This window comes from Barbus barbus (genome assembly GCF_936440315.1).
Source record: "Barbus barbus genome assembly, chromosome: 24".
NCBI classification, from domain to species: Eukaryota; Metazoa; Chordata; class Actinopteri; order Cypriniformes; family Cyprinidae; genus Barbus; species Barbus barbus.
Genome location: NC_136752.1, coordinates 20638618 through 20660359, shown reverse-complemented (window position 1 = coordinate 20660359; position 21742 = coordinate 20638618). Strand labels below are relative to the sequence as shown.

Here is a 21742-nt window from a genome sequence, read left to right as displayed (position 1 = left end):
AAATTTAAAGGCTGACGCCCTGTCCCGTATCCATGCTCCTGAAGAAAACGACGAGGAACCTGAGTCAATCATTCTAGAAAAGATCATTGCCTGTCCCATTCAGTGGAGTCCTGAGCCAGATACTCCTGCCAATGCCTCCACAGCCACTTCGCCGGGCTGCCCACCTGGTATGCAGTATGGTCCCAGAGACCAACCCACCCAGGGACCAACAGCACCCTCTCGCTGCTGAAAGATCGATACTGGTGGCCCAGCATGGCCAGGGATGTGAGAAGGTTCGTCCAGGGCTGCGCGGAATGCACCATGTCCAAGAGCCCTCGCCATTTACCAGCAGGCAAGCTCCTCCCGCTGCCCGTTCCCAACCGTCCATGGTCACATCTAGGAGTAGACTTCATCACCGACCTGCCTGCATCTGATGGTAATACTTGTGTATTGGTGATTGTTGACCGGTTTTCTAAGTCCTGTCAACTCCTTCCCCTTAGAGGCCTACCCACAGCCATGGAGATGGCTGAGTTGTTATTCAATTACGTCTTCAGATACTGTGTCTGATTGAGGTCCACAATTTATCTCCAGAGTATGGAAAGGCTTTTTTAAACTCCTAGGTGTGACCGTGAGTCTATCATCTGGTTACCATCCCCAGACGAACGGGCAGACGGAGAGGAAGATCCAGGAAATCGGCCACTTCCTACGAACCTTCTGCCACAGCCACCAGGAATCTTGGAACCAGTTCATTGGCTGGGTCGAGTACGCCCAGAATTCCTTACGTCAAGCTTCTACTGGACTCACTCCCTTCCAGTGCGTACTCGGTTACCAGCCACCACTATTCCCTTGGTCAGGGGAACCATCGGAAGTGCCTGCGGTCAACTACTGGTTCCGAGAGAGCAAGAGGGTCTGGGACGATGCTCACCATCAGTTCCAGCGAGCAGTGTGCAGGCGCAAGATGACAGCAGACCTTCACAGGTCCGAAGCTCCACAGTATCAACTGGACAGAAGGTCTGGCTGTCAACGAGAGACATCAGAATGCGCCTGCCCTTCAAAAAGCTAAGTCCCAGATATGTTGGTCCCTTCACCATCTTGAAACAAGTCAACCCGGTCACCTTTCAGTTGCAGTTACCCCCACAATACAGAATTAATTCTACCTTTCATGTATCACTCCTGAAACCTTATCACTCTCCTGTTTCTCCCTCCACAGAGCCTGGTCCAAGTGAGGAACCCCCTCTCCCGCTAATACTGGAGGACGGAGCTATCTATAAGGTGACGGAAATCCTGGACTCCCGGCTCCGTGGTGGTCGCTTGGAGTACCTAGTGGACTGGGAGGATTATGGTCCAGAGGAGAGGTCATGGGTCCCCAGAGATGACATTTTAGACCCAACTCTACTGGAGGGATTCCATTCTACTCATCCAGATCGTCCAGCTCCCAGAGGAAGGGGGAGATCACCACGACGTTGGGGTTTTCGGCCCTCTGGAGCGGGCCATGGAGAGGGGGGTAATGTCACAGATAGACCAGGCTCTCAGACCAGCCAATCACAATGAGCACCTTCACCTGAATTCTAATGAGCACACCTGCACGTAATCTGCACCTCATCAAGCCACACAATAAAACCACACACCTCACTACTCTCTGACATCTGGTCTCATTCATACGAAGTGGACTCCTGTATGCTATCTCAGCTACCTACCTGTTACCTACCTGCCTGTGTACTTACCTCTTGTGTTCTCTCTGAGTGTTGTGTCCTGGATCCTGGTTATCTGTAAATAAACCTTACCTATTATTATTATTATTATTATTATTATCCCTTTGTGTGAAGTCTGCTTCCGTAACAGACTATCCCTTTCATTTAATTTGTTGTTTTTTATTTTTTCTGCCTCTTTTAACCTCCATCATGTTTCTTTTGCCACCTTATCTCTAAGTTAATCAGCCACACACTCTTTCTTACACACTAACAAACACACTCACAGTCAGAGCTGTCAGTGAACCAAACCGTATGCAGTAATCCCTTTGTATTCAGAAACCCATCCAGACAAACAATGTGTCCCAGCCACGTCCCACCCCCAGCACACCAAACCTAGGCCACCGGCTAACTCTACATCATCCACACAAACCAAAGGATGAAGACCAACAAGTTTGTGTCAGTGTGTGTTTTACTGTAACATATCTCTCTGACACACGTGCATGTTATGAATTGTCTTTCTATTAGGAAACTGGTAACCCATGTCAAATACTCTCCTTCCAGTCTGTTCTTTTTCTCTACAGTCCACTCATATGTTCTCCAAATCCTCCACAAATCCCCCTCACACAAGCTGAGATGATAAGTGATCCTCTTCTGTTGTCGCTTGGAGGAGACGATGCTCAACAACTTTGTTCAACATCATTAATCTCGGAGCACATCCATCACACTAACAAAATACGAAGAGAGCAGAGGGCTATGTTTGTGAAATGTCTTACTCTCTGCTTACACTCTTCTGCTCTTTTCTATCTTTAACCTCCATTTTTTATTCAAACCTCTGCTTTCTCTTGAGTGAAAACACCCACAGAGATGCAAGTGTAATTGGAGCACAGAAATTGAGTGGGAGTGATTTTATCGAATTGTGATGTCAGGAATCCTTCAGTTTTAGATATACATCGCTCTTCAGCTGTTTTCCAGTAGAAAGCTCTAAAATTGTACTATATGATTTGCTTTTATTGCATTACTCGCTGCTTTGCTTCTCAAACTAACTTTCAGTTGGGTTATGCTTTTTTGCCTGCTTGTCGATTTAAGTTTGGTGCAGTAAGCACAATTTTGAACCAACAAGTTCCTGTGGCAACATAAAGACAGGGTGATCAAAGCTCTAATCCATTCCAAATGGATGTTTTTGACGTGTGTTACCTTAACCTGTTAATCCTCAGACTGTTTGTGGGAGGGGGCTGGTGGGTTTACACACAATTAACCTGAATAGACCATACTGCTTCATGATGAAACAAAGAAAAAGCCTCAAAACCCTCTTACTCAAATGAGTTTGTCACTGGATGCTTTACCTTAAAAAACTCAGAATGAATGACTTTTACAGTGCTTAACATGGCTGTTTTTGCCATAAAACCTAACCTATGTTCACATAAACCAGTGAGTAGCAAATAGATAATATTATTTTAACCTGACTTGAACCACACACGCTCATTCTATGAAGGTTTTGTTTAATTTTTAGTAAGCAATGGCTACATTTCAAATAAAACTTTTAGGTTTACGTTTTTGAAAACACAAGAACAGGCCTTGGCTAATATGTGTAAGAGGGTCAGATCCAGCTGAGATTGTTGTAGACCACCTCAGGTTAAGCTGACAATGTCCTGAGAAGACCAACAGGATTATAGTTATGAACACCTGTTCCAGATCTTCAAACCAGCCAGTGTGACTTGATGCTCTGACATTTAGAAACTTAACAAGGAATATGAAGAGCCTATGAATAAGCAACCTGGTTTTTACAAAACAGTTTTAATATTCCTAGATATTTTTATTTCATGTTTTGTTCAGTTCCTATTGTCAGCCTCTGTGCCTGTTAATTGTTTTATTGTGTTCTATTGTCACTCAAATAAAGAATTAGCATACAATTATTCTTACAGTGTGTGTGTGTGTGTGTGTGTGTGAATATATAATAAGCTACAACTCTTGTATCATTTATCCAACACTGATGCTTTAAATAGGATATCCTGTGGCCCGGCACGTCAAAGTGTCATCTTTCAAGCAGTGATTACATGTCTATATTTGCAAATGGCCCACACTATCTCTAATAGGCTACGGTGATTAATAAATGCCCATGCTCATTGTTTTGCTATTCAAACGAGTCATTTTAACCGAAACTAACAGTGTAAAGCTTGTGTTTAAAAAACGAGATCTGATATAAAAATAAATCGATCACGAACACTTTAATATAGATCTTAAACGCAATGTTAACATTTAAATTTCATCATAGCGTACCTGTCAAATGCGAAATAAGGATGTCGGATTGCCAAATGAATCGTTCTTTTGAGTCGAATCTTTTCAATTGATCAGCTAACGGTGTCTATACAGTTGGGCAGAGCTGTATATGGAGTAAAGCGAGTTAATTGAGCAGAAGTTACAAATAAAACGCACTGTAAATATGTTTATATCAGGTTTGTCACCACGCATAAAAAAAAAGTTGGTTTACGACATTTTGTTAGAACGTGCAAAAAGAGTTTTTTTTTGTTTAACTTGAATGCAAATTAGGCCTAACTTTAGGTTCTGGTTGAAGCATAACTGCAACAAACGGAACTGGGACACATGAAATTACGGTATAAAATGTTTTTAATAAACAGGGGCGCCGTAACGGGGCTTTACTGAGACGTTTCAGAAAATGTAAACATGACAGGAAATGATCCACTTGATGGCTTTTTAACCGACTCTTTAAATTAACTGTTCAAATGAACCGATTCGCCCAAATGAGACGAGAGTGCGAAATTGCTGGAAGACCGACTGTCTACTACCAGAGATTGCTTTGCTACTACCACCTTGCGGTGTAGAGATGAAAAAACAAGCCGGTTACAAAAAGGCTTGTGTGTGTCCCACTCCGGCACCCGTAGAGTTACCGTGAAACTAGACGTGTACTTGCAGTGTTATGTAGTTTCATCAGAATCGGGAAATGCGAGTGTGTACAACTTCACGCAGAACTCATCGATAACTAGTGTTCCTCATCCGACTCACTTTTAATCCTTACTAATGTGTTCGTGTCATAATGTCGTCAGATTTGATGTTAGATTTCGTAAATCCATCGATGATGAATAAGGAAGCGGGGGATATTTCCATCGATCAGGATGGAGAGTGGGGTAAGATTATCTTACTAAGATACGCTTTCTAGAAATACCCATCACTGCGCGTGCTGCTCGCGATAAACGCCAAATTCTGTATAGAAAAGTGTCTTTATGAAGCGACTTATATGTATAATCATTTTCCGTATGCTGTAACTTTGATAACTGACTGGTGAACCTGTCTCCCACTCATCGATCCGCAGGCTTCAATTTTAAAATGTACGTTAGTTGAATCGAAAATATAAACATGATAAAATATAAACTTCGTTTATTTAACTTTGTATTATTACACATTTATTTTGGATTAAACTTTATGTATTCATGTTCATATACTATTTATATTCATATTAATTCGTATAGTTCATATCGTATTGTGAATACACAGGTTATACTAGTAAATTACAGTGTGTCAACATATAAAAGAAGCTGGAATTGAAACCAAATTACTTGTTACATAACACCTAAGTGTGAATGGTGGCAGGTAGTATGACCTGGTTACAAACCCACAACTCAAAAGAAGATTGTGACACTGATACATTTTTGATTTCATGTCTTGCACTCATGCTTTCAGCACTTGGTTTGTTGGCTTTACTCCTTTGTTTTGCATCATTCTGCCTTTGGTCATGCTTAATTTCACAACAATGTCTTTTACTTGTGTAGATATCAGTTTGTTTGATGAGCTGGAAGGTCTTGGGGATGCTGACGAGCTTCTGAAGGCTCTGGTGGAAAGTGTAGGCTATGTGAGTCAAACCCCTGCAAAGATAATCTGTCAAAATATGATACATGTTTGTCAAATATGGGTTTAATTTTCTTTTTTCGAATTGCATTTTGAAAATCAGATTGCATCTTTTAATGACCAACAAGTTTTTTATAGCTTTTGTTTTTGGTTTGACCGTAGCTTTAACCAGAGATTTGTAGAAAAAATGTAAGCAATTTAAGCATTTTGGATCTGTTCTCTGTTAGGACACCTCTGTTCCTGACCTGAACTTTGACATTGAGCCCCCAGCATGGAATTCGGATGGCTGGAGAGAAAGTGGTAGCCCTCGATCAGGTACTAATTTTAAGTTTTCAGTGGACTGGACAATCTTTTCAAATGTTCCTAAATGTCTATAGCAGCAATAAATTCAAAGTAACTTGATATTTCTGAAAATTGCTTCAAGTATTACCAAAGCAAAATTTACGAAAGCATTTCTATCCTTTTTCTCTCTATCGGCTCTCACAGATGGTGATGTAACCGTGGACTCACTGTCACCAAACCACACGCTCAGTTCAGTGTCCTCCCCAGCATCAGTGGAGCCCCACTCACCGTGCTCCACACATGTGAGTCAAACTCCACCCCAAAACAAATACGCAGTCCTTTAGTATTTCTACCCACTGAAATTAGCATCTTATTTGTCAGGAAGTAATTTGAAAAATGCCCAGTGTTATTGGACTCCACCCTGTTTACAATCACAGAGAAACTAACCTGCACACAAATTTATTTTGTACATGTATCGATATGCAAAGATATATGTAATAGTTAATGAGACACAAAATTTTATAAAAATTACATTTGAAGTATCTTATAATAAAATGATTAAGATATATCAAATATAATTTTTATGCAATTTTAAATGCAATATTTTATTTAATTAATTCATTTTTTGTTATAAATACACGCACACAAATTCTTTTTTTTTTTTGTCTTTATTGACTTAATCAGTCAGAGGCGCAGATGGAGTGTGTTTGAGCTTCACTGATCCTGCCAGCTGCTGTAGTTCAGGGATCAAGAGGGCAGACGCGCACATACACCCATGTGAATTAGGTGTCTAATTAAGACTCCAGTGTGTTAATGAATGTCTTAATCGGCTCTCAGCACATCATCAAACTAATTAATCGGTCTCACATTGAGAAGTGTCCAGTCTTATTTTGTGATGTGTGTTGACTCTTCAAAATCAGGTAGTGTTCCTTTCAAGGTTTCAAAGAACTATAATGTCACTGACAAATACACATTGTTTTAGTGAAATCCTAAACACTAGAATCTCAGCGTCACCTCACAGTTTTGATGAAAGTTAGTGAGTTATTTAACATGACATATTTGTTATAGTTTGCATAACATAAACTGAATGTTAATACGTGTTGTTACTGAATGATGCAACATCCTGCAAAGGGGCATACACGTACAGGAAGGGGCGTATAAGAAGCAGCTTATTGCTTTCTGAAAATAGATGGTTGGGCGAATTAAACTAAATGCTGGGGACTACATGCATTTTATAAGTTCAACTATTTTTAACATGTTTAAAGAAACATGACATACATGACTGGTTATAACTAGCAAGGCAATGATTGAATATGCATTAAAACATGAGGTAGTAGTGGGTGGTATCACAGGTGTTCTGTAGGTATTTATGCATTTATTGATCAGTCGTTTGATATGTGCAAAGTCTGCAAACAGTTAAGTAATATGTAGACTTCTTGACCATCTGGATTCACACCCCAGTGTTCCCATGCTTGAGTGCACTTTCAGTTCTCCTTTCTTCTATGTAAGGGCACTGACGGCATTTCATGATATTCCTGCATCATGCTGCAAATTTTTATTCTTATTTTATATATTCTTTTTTAAGGATGAGGCACTGTCTCCCGTCTCCTGGCATTCTCAGCCCTCACCGCTGTCTGTCTGCTCTGACTCAAGCGGCTTTGCTGAGCCACCTGCTGAGACGAAGCCTTCCAAGAGGACCACTCAGTCAAAAGGTAGGCGAAGTACATTAATTTCCTTCTTTGAATCATTCGTCTTCAATTTGTAATAACAGGATACATTTGTTCACACAGCAAAGCCTCTCCAGCCAGCAAAGAGGCCCATTCAGCTTAGCCCCAAGGTTTCCATTCAGCCTAAACCGCTCATTACCACGATGCCCATCTCCCATGCTGCAGCATCCCTTCAGACTAAGACCATCATCATCCAGCCTCTTCAGACTACAGTTCTGCCTGTAGTAAAACCTCCACCAGTCACCATTCAACCAGCACCCTCTACAGGTAATAAAGAAACCCATTCTGCCACACTTTTAATCTGATAAAGTCTGATATGTAATAGGAAGTCTTGGTATGTTTGATCACTTTTATTATTTTTGTTGATCACATTTTTGTTACAAGTTGAAATCAGTGGTTTATTTTAGGTTGTATTGCAGCCCTTGCTGCATGCTTACAAAAAAACAGCAGATGGCACTAAGGCATCAATTTTTGTTTGTGCTATTGGTGGGCGTCTCATTTCAAGTCTATCTTCAGGCAGACCGGGTATTATTCTTGAACTGCTGGTGCATCCTTTTATGTCAGTACACATAATGTGTGTACTCAACATAATATACAAAATGTGTGAAAATCAAAACTTGACTACACTAAGAATGAATGTGCTAATGTAAACGTACAAATAGAGTAATTAACAAGGAATTCACATATTTTCTCTCTCTCTCTCTCTCTCTCTATATGTAAGATATTTGTACCTTTAAATTAGTGCTTTAATTCTTGGTGTAGTCAGTGTTGATTTATTTTGAGCACAGAAGGAAAAAGATTTCGGAGTTCTCTGATGAAATGGTTGACTCTGTTTAATGTCTTGAGTGTTAAACTATGGCTCTCAGGAATCTGCGAGGTTCAGTATCCATTTCCTCATGCGTAGTATAAACATTTACCTCACACACCTCTGGAAACACAAGCGGAGCAGAAGGCAAGAGCAGCCTGAATTGAAATCTTATCCTGTACCCATCTTCTCTGAAACACTAGAGACTTGGTACTCCGGTGTGTCCAAACAGTCAATTCTCATTCAATTTTTGAGAATTGTATGACTTGTTTCTTAGAATAAGGCCTGCAGTTTGGTTTATAAATGGTACATGACACAGCACTATTTGTGTACTATTTGTATTTTTATTTTTTTCTAATTTTCTCAGCAGGAGCCTTTTGCAAAAAGAGAGCGCTGCCACAAGCTGCTTATATATGTATTGAATCCATCTGTGCGAAAGATTGTGGAAGTGCACTTTGAACTGATTGCGTTCTGCTACAGTAATTATTTTCTGGCTAACCGCAGAGTTTTGATGCGAGGTTAATTGTAGTTTGTTGGGAGACTGATGGGTAAGTCAGTGGGTGGCTGAGAGAATGGAAGTCGTTTGGAATGACCCCTGGTTGGGAGCCACCACAAATTCCTCTCATTTAACTCAACACCAATAGCAGCCCGTCACGCCTGACAAATTGTGTTTGTCCGTGTTACCTGGAGGTGACGTGTTTGGCTCTGGGTTAAGGATGGTGCTTAGCAAAACTGTTTCCTTTTTTGATTAAAACAGTTTTTCTCTCCTTATGGTTATTATACCAGTTTATGCTGTGGAAACTTTACTTTCAGAGTGTTGTGATTAGTGATTCGTAAAATCCGTAGTGAAGAAAAATGTGGGACTCAACACATTTCTTAATGAATTTGAATGGTGACGTGTATAAACAGTGTATGCTTCTCTTGCAGGTCAGCGAATGCTGCTATCTCAGCCTACTCGGGTTGTCCAGCTTCAGACGCCTCAGGTGGTGCCCACGCATGTAGTCACAGTGCCAACACTGGCTCAGGACAGGTCTGTCTCTGTTGCACCGGTAACAGCATCTCCTGTGGTTGCCATGACACTGCAGAATTCCATCCCTGAGGATGATGTAAGTTTCTGCATGACCGCAAAACACTGGGTATTAAATTAGTTAAGGATGCTTTTGATGTATTTTGTGACTTCTAAATCATCACTGCATATGGTTCCAGTCAGCTGTCATTCAGCTAGTTCAACAGAGTTCAACAAGCTCAGTTTTGATATTTTTAGCAGCAGAGCTAATATGCTGACAGCTTGCATTGCTGCAGTTTTAAGATGGCACAATCACTAAAAAGTTTTGTAAGATTGCTTAGCCAATTCGTTTATGGCAACTCACCAACTAGTTATTTATTTATTTATTTTAAAGTAACCCAATTTAGTGTGCAGTTCTCCCAGGTCCAGATCTGCATCAAGAAAGATCTGTTATGAAGATTCGGTTTTTCAGAAAGCCAGATGCTTGACAGTGGAAGTAAAAGACTTGGCGGTATTGATGTAAAATTAGTTTTTTGGTGTCAAATGTGCTATAAAATAACGAGACCAGAAGAGCAGCAGTTTTGTTGAATGGCAATGGACTGATGTACAAGCCGACATGATTTGCCTTGGCTTGTAGTTTAGATGGCAAATGTGGTTTGCAGTCATAATAATCTCTATGCAAACATTCGTTGAAGTGTTTGCAAATATTTATACAAAAATAAACTTTTGCATGGTCTCATTGTGAATTATCTGTAATGATCTTCAAGAGGAATTTTAAATATCAGCTGTCAGTGAAGTTATGGCTACAAAAACTTGCTCTCATCTGTAGTACCTTGTTATGGAACATCTTTGGCCTGATAATTTATCTTGGGCCCAAATACAAAAAAAACATCAGCCACTTTTCTAATAATATAGTATTTTCTCAAGTTGTGGTGAATATACACTAATATTCATGATTAAATAATTAGTTACTCTATTGTTCAAAAGTTTGGTGTAAGATTTTTTATGTTTGTTTGCTTTTAAAAGTCTCTTACTCTCACAAAGACTGCATTTAAATTATTGTGAAATATTACAATATAAAATAATGCAATACAATATATTACGTATAATGCAATATACAAATAACTTTCTACTTGGAGAGCAGTTTTTTTTAAATATTATAAAAATTATAAATGTCTTTGTTGCCTCTGATCTATGTAAGGCATGTTTGCCAAATAAGTTTTTAACCCCCCCCCCCTCAAACTTTTCTCAAAGTTTGAGAAAAAAATTCTATTATATTGTAACTGTAACATGTAATTGTGATTTTAAAAGATAATTTTTCTTTAGACATTTAATGTGCAATTTCAGTATGGAAGTAATACTTAGTATAGCATCAGTCTCTAATTCTAGTGTATTTGCTCAAAGCTTTACGGCTGCTGCTGTGTTATTTCCTCTCCCAAAAATTTAAATTGATTGACATCCCCAAAAAGTGTGACTGCAGTACTTTCCACATTGCTTTGTTTGTTTGGGTGTCTCGACATGGCAACACTGGCTCGACCAATAGCGTGAGTTTGGGGTGGGGCTTTCCGGTATTCCGTACAGTAGAATGGGGTGATTTGGAAACCTGTTTGATTATAATGGTTATAGTTTAATAGTGCTAGTTGTGTGAATTACTCACTGCGACTCTAAATAAATATGGAGACCACAAAAGATAGAGAGGGAACCTGAACGACCATGGATCTGGTCTTACTTTGATAGTATTTACTCATCAAATGGTTTCTTAATCAAAAGCATGTGTTCTTCCATATGTGCTGTCCTGACATCAGCGAAAAGCCCTAACCAGATGCGACAAATTAGACTCTGTTTATAGTACAGAGAGGAGGAGGGGATGTTATTGTAGAAATAGGAGAGACACACATTAGGACCTCTAGGTGAGAAGAGCACGTATTGCTATAGTAAGGATGACGTTGGATAAAGAGGCAAAGAAGGGACACCTAGTACATATTGTATCAAATTGAGTGTTGCCTTTTAAACACAAACAGAACCATATTGATGTATTTAAATACTTCTACGATGCTTACATTTTAAAAAGTTACTAGAATCTTAAGTTGTCGTATCTACCATATAAATGTGTTTATTGTATTTTATCCCTTTTTTTACAAAAAATAATTTGATATCAAACAATAATTGGCGAACCCCCTGCACTACTGTTGTGGACTCCCTAGGGGTCGTGAAGCTCTTGTTGAAAACCCCTTTTCTTTGGCAGTAATAGTAGACTTCTGAAGAATCCAATGACAAATTCAGTTTTGCCATCACAGGAATAAATTTAAATTACATTTTGAAATATATGAAAAAGGAAAGCAGTTATTTTACATTGTAATAATATTTCATAATATTATTGATTTTACTGTTAGCATCAGTCCCCAGTGAGCTCATTATTTTCCATTAAAGTATTTGTTCCGACATACTGTAGATTCAGCTGACCTTAGAGTAATTAAATAGAGTTCAGGATTAGTCCCAAATTCCTGTGCATTTAGTGCTGTCTTTTCTACATTAGAGGTTATTACAGCTTTCACTGCCTGCTCTTTACAAATTCTCTGAATTTCAAAAAAACAGAGCACCTGTGTGTACATAAGTTTGGTTCATTTGTAGATAGGGTGGCATTGATTGGGAGAGAACAGTGAGTGAACAGACCTCCATAGAAGTACTGATAAACACAGGCCATGTAGTAAACATCACTGGGTAATGTCAAGAATTACTGCTGAACATCAGACTTTTTAACAACAGTTGTGTGAGAAATCAGTCAGCCAGATAAAACACCTTTCAAATGTTTTAATCCATGTCAACCATCTACTGTGAGATGTTGATTTTTTGATGAAAATGTGCCTTAAATTTAGTCACTATTTCATCATGTAATATTATTTGACACATGGCATACTAAATTTCGTTAAAAAATGCAATGCTTCATTTAGTGACTGTCTAAAATGACATGAATGTTCAAGAATGTAGTCATGTATAAACATTGTAATTATTTTTACACGTGTTGCTATTGTTAAGACATTACTTTATTGTGAAGTCATCTTGCTTTGCGTGTTATTGGTTTACATGTTTTTAAGACCGTTTAGGATATTAAAATGTGTTTATAGTGTTATGGTATTTGCATATTCACACTATCAGTATTTAGACATTTTTAGTGTGTCCTTGTAGTTTTTTTTTTTTTTCTTCACATGATTGTTTTTTGTCAACAGTATGTTTTAATTAAAATAATTCAAGTATCATAATGACCTTTTTAGTAAAAAAAAAATATATGTAAAATACATTTATTTCATACTAAGTATAGTTCAAATCTATTAACACAAGTGGAACAATAGTTCCACTTTAGCGCTATCAGATATACTTCAGTATAAATTTAGTTGGACTTCAGCACTACTTCTGCACAATTAAAGTACATTAAGTACAAATTAGTTAGATGTTCCAATTTAGCAGACTGTAAGTATAGCAGTTTATTATTCTAAAAGTACAATTGCAGGGTATTTTTATTAAGCACATATGTAAATGTATTTGTAGTATATTTAGCGTGAATGTATTTCAAATACATTTTAGTATATTTATTTTTCACTAGGGGATGCATTTTAATTATCATAATGTTTCATCTTTATTATCATTAATTCGTCTTCATTCTTATTGCCTGGTCAGTACCTGGTGTGATTCATTGTCCCACCTATGTGGGCAGTACATTGTCTACATTGTACACCCTAATAATGGAGTCATATGAATGCATTTATGCATTTATTAGTGCGATAGTATCATTATAGTCCAGTATTTACATTGCAGTCATTATGTAGCATTGGAAGCACCTTGAAGGCATCTGGTTGGGGGGGGGATACTATATCACATTGCAGCTGCCTGCTCCAAATCACCAGGATATCCATCCATAACTAATTTTATTACATGCACGGAAGCATTATTCAGCACATGCCATTAAAAGCACACAGTTGCACAGTTTTTATGAACGAGCATTTACTTCGCTGGTGTTGCTCAACTGAATGGACCATGTATATAAAACTCCCATGGTACAGCCTCCCGTGATTTCTATTTCCAACAGTGTTAAAATATGACACATTGAGTTAGATCCATATTTTATCATTATTTAGTCGATTAGTATCAGCTGTGCAACAGCCCCATGCATGTGCAGATGGGAATGAAATGCACATTTATGTGGTAGTTCATGGCCTGTTTTTTTTTTTTTTTTTTTTTTTTAATTCTTTTAATTTTTTTTTTTAATACACAGTGTTCAATGTATTCAGTTCACACAAGCTGTCATTTAGACTCGGTCGTGAATGTCTGGGCAGAAAGAGAAGCAAAACAGCTTCACACATTTATAGTAACAGTTATTGTCTCCAGTGGTTTCCTTGTAAAATCCACATTTTCTTTGCATGTCGCACTTCTGCAGGTTTCAGATTTTATTCTAGTCTGTAATTATAAATCGTCTTATGTCATTTTAGAAATATCATTCTCCAAAATAAGTTTCAAATGTCGATTTATATGATATGTTTGGAGGTGTGAATAGGTTGAAGAATATCTAATGTGTTTAGTATGTAAGCAATGACTGAGTTTGATCTGACGTTAAGGGGAATATGATGAAAGACTTGTCTCTGTAGCCTCAACGTCTGTCGGCTTTCAGAAAAAAAAAAACAACAACACTTTTTAGCAGAGCGCAGCCACATGTTCTCTCTCTCCTGCTTCTGTTTTTGTCCTTTATTCTGAGCTCCAGACTCTTGGTTGGGGTATTGCACTCCTACGTGGCAAACACACACATGCGCTTATGCATGAACTCTCACACTCACGCAGGCCACTCTATGCAGAGAGAAAGGAAAAAATGAAGTGATGCTTTTATGCATTTCATACATCTTATGTAATCAGGCTCAAGGATGAGGATTTTTTTTTTCCTGCTTGTAGGATCATATATACGTACACATTTTAATGTGTGTATAAATGTGTGTGTGTGTGTGTGTATATATGATTGATTGATTGGGTTTGTTTTCACACACTGATATAATTAATGGTTAAAATAATAACACCAACCCACCCATGTCACCGACAGTGACGTAAGGATTGTCGTTGAACTGTTTTGTAGAAATATTTATTCAGTGGATTGTATCCCTTGGTTAAAAGCCAACAGGTTTCATGGGAGAAACTGTAATCTTCAAAAAACACAATCACTTGATGCCATTAAGTTATTTTTTAAGATTAAAAATAGGTCAGAGTCTATGTTTATCATTCCTGTCTTTTTTTTTTTCTGCTTAAATGTCATGATTGTGCAGTGGTAAAATGTGAAGGCCCATTGAAACTGTCACAGCTCATAGAGAGCTATTGAGTGTGTGTGTGTGTGTGTGTGTGTGTGTGTATTTGTGGAGGGTTAGCACAGCTGTGGTTTAACTAGGGCTGCTTGTGGTTTGGCCTCAGAGGAGATTTTGGGTTTGAGGGGGTTTAGGAGGAATTGCAGTTCAACACTAAACTGACAGGTGGGGCAGGTGTCTGAGTGTGTGTGTGTCTGTGTTTATGTATGGCTGCTTGTGAGTTATTGCGTTGTGGGATGTTTGAAACAGCTGAATGCTGATGACGGTGTAGCAGAGTGTATGTTCTGCTTTGTTATAGCAGTTTAAGATTAATGTTCTTTGGCAAGACAGTCTGTGTAGCGTCGAGCGGATTTTATTTCCATGCCCCAGAAGACTGTAGGCGGAGACTCTTTGTGCTTTTCCTTTACACACTGTTAATAAACCAATATATTACCTGACTGATTAATTGGCGAGTATTTGTTAAGACTGTGCTAATTTGATCAAATACAGTAAAACGGTAATATTGTGAAAAATTAATGCAACTAAAAATAACTTTTCTATTTCAATATATTTAAAAATGTCATTTATTAATGTGATTGCAAAGCTGAATTTTCAGCAGCCATTGCTACAGTCTTCAGGGTCTCGTAATCCTTCACAAATCATTCTAATATGCTGATTTGGTGTGCTGGCTAATGTTTTTTTATGAAAACCGTGGTACATTTTTCAGGATGAATAGACATTCTCCTTTTTGATGAATAGAAAGTTCAAAAGAACAGCATTTATTTGAAATGGTAATCTTTGTAACATTATACATGTCTTTTGATGTCAGTTTCAATCAAATTAATGCACTACTGCAGACTAAAAGTATTAATTTAATTTCAAAAAATGCACTGGCCATGCCCATGTGTCAGAAAATGTAGAAAGTTTTGTTATAGTAAATTGTTATTAACATTGACCGCTCTTCTCTCTAGATATTAGATAATCATAGTCTGCCTTGATTAAACTAGCAGTTACATAGTAATAGGGAAGGAATATGATCTGAGCAACTCCATAATTCTAAAAGTTATATGTCAACTACTTACCGCTAATAACAGATAGTTGCATATCAGCCAAGACCTACAAAAATGGACTACTTTTATGGTATTTTAATATAGAATTTTTTGAACTGTCATTGTATGGAAAGAATATGTGAGAAGATAATGTAAAAATTCTGTGCTTGTGTTCAATGGAAAAATAACAACATACGGGTTTGGAACAACATGTGAGTTAAAATTTTAAATTGTTCCTTTAATTATAGTTCCTTTTTAAATTGTAAATTGTTCCTTTTAATTATAGGTTGTTGTGAATGCCATCTAGAAACTAGGATATTGCTCCAGAATGCAGATTTAGAGACTATTTGATCTAGGTGAAGTTAAAAAATTCACAAAACAGGCAAGTGTATTTGACTTTTAGATTTATTATTTTTTCCCCCAAAGCACTTTTCTAAGTTCATAGAAATGAATAGTAAAATCTTTTTTTTCTTTTCTCATGACACTCAGCATCGAGTAACTCACTTTAGCACATCTCTCCTAAACTGGATTCCTTAGGGTGAAATAAACTGTGATGTATTTCTGAAGGCGATGCCAAACAAAGCAGCTTTCAAGCTCAGTTTCAACAGTCATTTTAGTAGAATACTGCTATATTGGCTTTGTGAATTTGGGTAATAACCATGAGCTAACAAATAAATTCACCAAGAATGTGTCAGAGACTTAGTAAAATTGGTTGGTTAAAAGATGGTTTGACATGTTTTGAGCCTACTTGGCTTTGCTATTAAGGTTCCTTAAAGGATTAGTTCACTTTTAAAAAAACTTTTGCTGATAATTTACTCACCCCCATGTCATCCAAGATGTCCATGTCTTTCTTCAGTCGAAAAGAAATTAAGGTTTTTGATGAAAACATTTCTCAATATAATGGACTTCATTGGGACCCAAACGGTTCAAGGTCCAAATGACAGTCAAAGGGCTTTAAACGATACCAGACGATGAATAAGGGTCTTATCTAGCGAAACGATCGGTCATTTCAAAAATAAATAAAAAAGTTTAAGTTTTATAAGCACAAATGCTCGCCTTGCTCTGTTCTGTGATGCGCGTTCGTGACGTCGCGTAATACGCAATTACGTGGAAAAGGTCACGGTTGAGGTAGGCGGAAGTACCGAGTCAGTAGGCTTTTTAATATTAAAACACCCAGGATACGCACACGAAATGGGCATTTTAAATGATAAACTGACACAAAGACATTTGAATATGTATATATGGTCCTCCTTCCGCACATTTGTAAACACTGACTCGGTACTTCCGCCTAAGTCAACCGTGACCTTTTCGAACGCGCATCACAGAAGAGAGCAAGGTGAGCATTTGTGCTTATAAAACTTAAACTTTTTTTATTTATTTTTTAAATGACCTATCGTTTTGCTAGATAAGACCCTTATTCATCGTCTGGTATCGTTTAAAGCCCTTTGAAGCTGCACTGAAACTGTCATTTGGACCTTGAACCGTTTGGGTCCCATTGAAGTTCATTATATGGAGAAATGTTTTCATCAAAAAGCTTAATTTCTTTTCGACTGAAGAAAGAAAGACATGGACATCTTGGATGACATGGGGGTGAGTAAATTATCAGCAAAAGTTTTTTTAAAAGTGAGCTAATCCTTTAAGTGGTGGTGATGGCGCAGTGGATAAGACGCATGCCTTTGGTGCGAGAGACCCGGGTTCGAATCCACTGTGAGACACCAATGTGTCCCTGAGCAAGACACTTAACCCCTAGTTGCTCCAGAGGCGTGTGACCTCTGACATGTATAACAATTGTAAGTCGCTTTGGATAAAAGCGTCAGCTAAATGAATAAATGTAAATGTAAGTTGTACGCGTCACTCATTTGTAATTTATCAAGTGGCTGCCATTAGTCTGAGTGTTGGGTGATTTGACATTTGGTTTGATGATACTGAGGTTTGTGTAAAAGAACATTCCCTCAGTCATATATGGGACTGAAATGTCATGAACATTGTTTCTACACAAATCCCCAGTAATGCTGAATTTTGGTGATCTGTGCCAACATCCACCAATTCCTCCCCTCCCAACCGATTCGATCGCCATGGTGATGGCACCCCACGCTCTTGTAACCAAACATGTTATTCATTCCCAGGCCCTGGCCGTGGCCCGGTTCCCGGTTTTAGGAGCACTTTCTCATGAGTTGGGAGCACAAACAGACACATGGAGATCCAAGCGGTTTAATCACCAGGACTATTAGTCCACAGTCTTAAAATGGTCTGGCTGTGAGAACGGTCAACCCCACCCCACTAGTGGTCTCGGTTTTCCTTTAGTCTTTCAGTAAAGATCTTTTGTGCACCTTCGTCTTTCTCCTTTCTTTAGGGTGGGGTCTGTTCTCAGACATGTCTGCTGCAAGCATCTGAATCCTGAGTTTTGTCAGGTCTGGGTGGTGGTTTGAGTATGTGCAGACCCTGCTTATGTAAGCTTAATTAAGGTTTAATTGGGTAAAAGTTTTAATCCTGTTCCAGAACGTTGTTAATGTGGAGCGCACACAAATTCATCACTTGTTTAAAGTGTTTCTTTTATTTATTTATTTTTTTTTGTAATAAAACAGACTCATTGTTATGTCTGTACCTAGAAAATGTAGTTGTTTTTTTAAGCTTTTGGCTAACACTGGAGCGATATCCAATTACAACTGCTATATACTTGAATAAAGAAAGTTCAAATCCCTCAACCCAAAGCTTTAGGTAACACTTCCAGTGACCACTAAAATATATACAGTACTGTTCAAAAGTTTGGAGATAGTAAAAAAATAAAAAAATATGCTTATGCTTAACAATAACACAGTGATATTGGAAAATATTGTGAAAACAGCTGCTTAATATTTTTTTGTGGAAACAGTGACTTTTTTTTCAGGATTCTTTGAGTAATCAAAAGTTTATCAGAACAGCATTTATTTGAAATAGAAATCTTTTGTAACATTAAAAATGTCTGTAACACTTTAGATTAGAGAACATATTTACTATTAACTAATGTAAAATAACTGCTATTTTCCCTCAGGAAACTCCTAATTTGCGGTTTATTAACAGTTAGTAAGGTAGTTGTTAAGTTTAGGTATGGGGTCGGGTTAAGGGATCTAGAGTATAGTCATGAAGAATAAGGCATTAGTTAACCTACTAGTTAATAGTGAGAATTGGTCCTTAAAAAAAAAAAAGTGTTACACAAATGTCTTTGAAAATTTTGATCAATTATTTTTGTACTTGCTGAGTAAAAGTAAAGAAAAAGGAAAAATAACTTTTTTTTTTTAACAGTAGTCTATATGAAGCTAAGTTTTATGGGTGGTATCATGGATTTTATCATTATTTATCTTTTAATTTCCGTCATTATTTTTACTGATACTTTTCCTTTTCATTTTTCCACTTATAATTCCAGCCTGTAATGAGCAGCAGAAACATTCTTATGGCTTTGAATGGAAAATAGGACATAATGTCTGTCTCTCTTTTCACATTCCTCTATACTGGACAGTATGCCAGATGGTCCTGTCTGCTATTATCTTTAGGTGGAGTGTGTGTGGATAGGGGCCACGGGCACATATGGATGTCCAGCCATGCTCCATTTGTCTTGACAAAAGGTAGAACTAGTGAAAAAATCGGACATCCTAGCCTCAATCACTTTTTTTAATTTACTTGCACTATAAACAGCCTTTAGTATGACTCAACCATGTTGCCAAACAGTCGTTGTGACAGTTTTTCCTGCAGGATCGGTTGGTCTGTGTCTGCTAAAAATGCCTGAAACAAAGGTCTCATTTGTGTGATGGAAGAGAAGTTCAACAGCAAACTTCCTTGTCTGTGTGTCACAGCTCATGAGCAAAGACTAGTGTAATTACTAGTTTTCACCTAATTTTTTTTCTTCCAGTCATGTGCGTCTCGGAGACAGCAGCGCATGATAAAGAACAGAGAGTCTGCTTCTCTCTCCCGGAAGAAGAAAAAGGAGTATTTGTTGACGCTGGAGGCCCGTCTGAAGGTGGCGCTGTCAGAGAACGAGAAGCTGATGAATGAAAATGGCACATTGAAAAGACAAGTGGAAGGCCTGATGAGTGAGGTTGGTGTCCATCCACCTTGATCTCTTTGCAGGCTTTAATTTGAAGAAAGATCTTAGATTATTAGCAGACCCACTTAAAGTCAACATGAAATGAAAATTTACCATATCTAAATGCATGTTATTGACCCATATTGTAAACGGTTATCCATTCATGTTACATTTTCTAATATTTCTAATAATGTGTTGACCTCATCATTTCAAGTCAAAATGTCTTAAATGGGTCATATGATGCGATTTCAACTTTTCCTTTCTCTTTGGAGTGTTAAAAGCTGTTCGTGCATAGATAAGATCCCTGAAGTTGCAAAAACTGAAGTCTCAGAACCAAAGAGATATTCTTTATAAAGGTTAAGACTCGTCCACGCCCTCCTAAAATGGCTCATTCAAACACGCCCCCCCCACATGTCTACGTCACAGTGTGGAAAGATTTGCAAAACACCGCCCAAATGTATACGCAATGAAAGAAGACGGAACTATTATTCTCGCTGTAGTATTGTTGCTACCACTGGCGCCATGTCCTGGAGTCGCTGTGTTTCGTTGTGAAAGCGAAAGTACTTTGTTTGGGTTTCCAAAAGAGGACACAACTAGAAATCAGTGGTTAAGTTGTATTTACAACACTGTTCCAGAACAGTTCAACCCAAATATTAGAGTGTGTGCAGCGCATTTTATGGAGGACTATTTCCTGAACCTGGAAGAGTAGCCTACAACGCTAGCTTGTACAAAGGCTGTTTCTATAAAGTGGGGCAATTCCAACTTTCCAAGGACAGACTGGTGCTTCTGAATCGCAGCCTGTAAGTACGTTTTCTTATTTAAAGAACTTGCCACTGATGATTCAAACGCGAGTTTTGAGCAGTGTAGTGTAGTGCTTGTTGTTTGTTGTTTCTCTGATCACAAATGCAGACATGAAAAAATGTTTATGCGGCGCGATGCAACGCGACATAAAAAGACAGTGTAAGTCATTATAATCAGTAATTATGTCCCCACTGGATGCAACAAATGCCTCGTTTATAATGGGTTTTAATGTTTTTGTGTTGTCGCGCCGGGACACGGCATCACAATACGGTAAGGGGCGTAACTTTTCCGTCTCACGCTCGAGGTATTCGGCCAATCACAATACACTGGATAGCTGGCCAATCAGAGCACGCCTCGCTTCTCAGAACGATGAGCTTTGTAAAAAATCGTGTGTTTCAGAAAGGCAGGGCATATAGGAGCAACAGTAATATACAGTGTGTGGAAAAATTTTTTTGAACCTTAAACCGCATAACAATTGCATTACACCAAATACACAAAATAATATTCTTGTTACCAACGTCATATGACCCCTTTAACTTGTACTTCTTGTAAAATGACATGTTAACCTTCACTATTTTCTCTTAAGAATTCTGTGCTGAAAGCAACTGCGCCAAAACGGAGAGCTGTGTGTCTTATGGCGGTCATGGTCTTCTTGGTCTTTAACATTGGTCCAATGAGGTAAATAATTTATTCATTCCATTTCTGTATTTTAATTTGTAATTGTAAAATGATTGCACTTTAAGATTAGTAAATTAATGTCCATATTAAATAATTTGTTAAGGAAGTACTTGGACAAGGAATACTTGGTGGTTCCATTGGAAGATTCCTTTTCTAAAGCCTGACTACAACCCATATGCATCTGTTCTGAAGGAACCAGAAGGAATGTGTTATATAAAGGTTTATTTAATATCCTGACTTGTTTCCTTTTGTTTGTCCCACCCAGCCTGCTTGGAGGAGACAGAGGGTCTACATTTCCTGCTGCCCCTGCGTTCAGTGGCAGACACCTGCTGGGCTTTTCCCCAGAGTCGGAGAGAAACTTCGAGTCAGACAGTCCTCAGACTGATCCCTCTAACCCTGTGAACAGGTAATGCTATTCTGTAGTTTTCTACATTTGCACGAACACTAGTCATGCTTAATGCTCCGTGTTTGGCTGGAAACACCTG

At 38.2% G+C, this 21742-nt stretch overlaps 1 protein-coding gene across 2 annotated transcripts in view; it reads left to right on the top strand.

Annotated features, from left to right (window-relative positions):
- The first annotated feature begins 4431 nt into the window (after positions 1-4431).
- LOC306844269 (cyclic AMP-dependent transcription factor ATF-6 alpha-like) overlaps positions 4432-21742 on the top strand; it is a 37226-nt gene continuing 19915 nt past the window's right edge. The window contains exons 1-10 of one of the 2 annotated variants that reach the window (XM_079376269.1): positions 4432-4813; positions 5456-5535; positions 5759-5846; positions 6018-6115; positions 7399-7525; positions 7604-7807; positions 9273-9451; positions 19605-19790; positions 21166-21257; positions 21523-21663. In XM_079376269.1, coding sequence (XP_079232395.1) covers positions 4723-4813; positions 5456-5535; positions 5759-5846; positions 6018-6115; positions 7399-7525; positions 7604-7807; positions 9273-9451; positions 19605-19790; positions 21166-21257; positions 21523-21663 — 1286 coding nt within the window. In that variant the 5' untranslated portion in view covers positions 4432-4722. The remainder of the gene's footprint in view (positions 4814-5455; positions 5536-5758; positions 5847-6017; positions 6116-7398; positions 7526-7603; positions 7808-9272; positions 9452-19604; positions 19791-21165; positions 21258-21522; positions 21664-21742) is intronic. The other variant, XM_079376268.1, reaches the window with a different exon arrangement.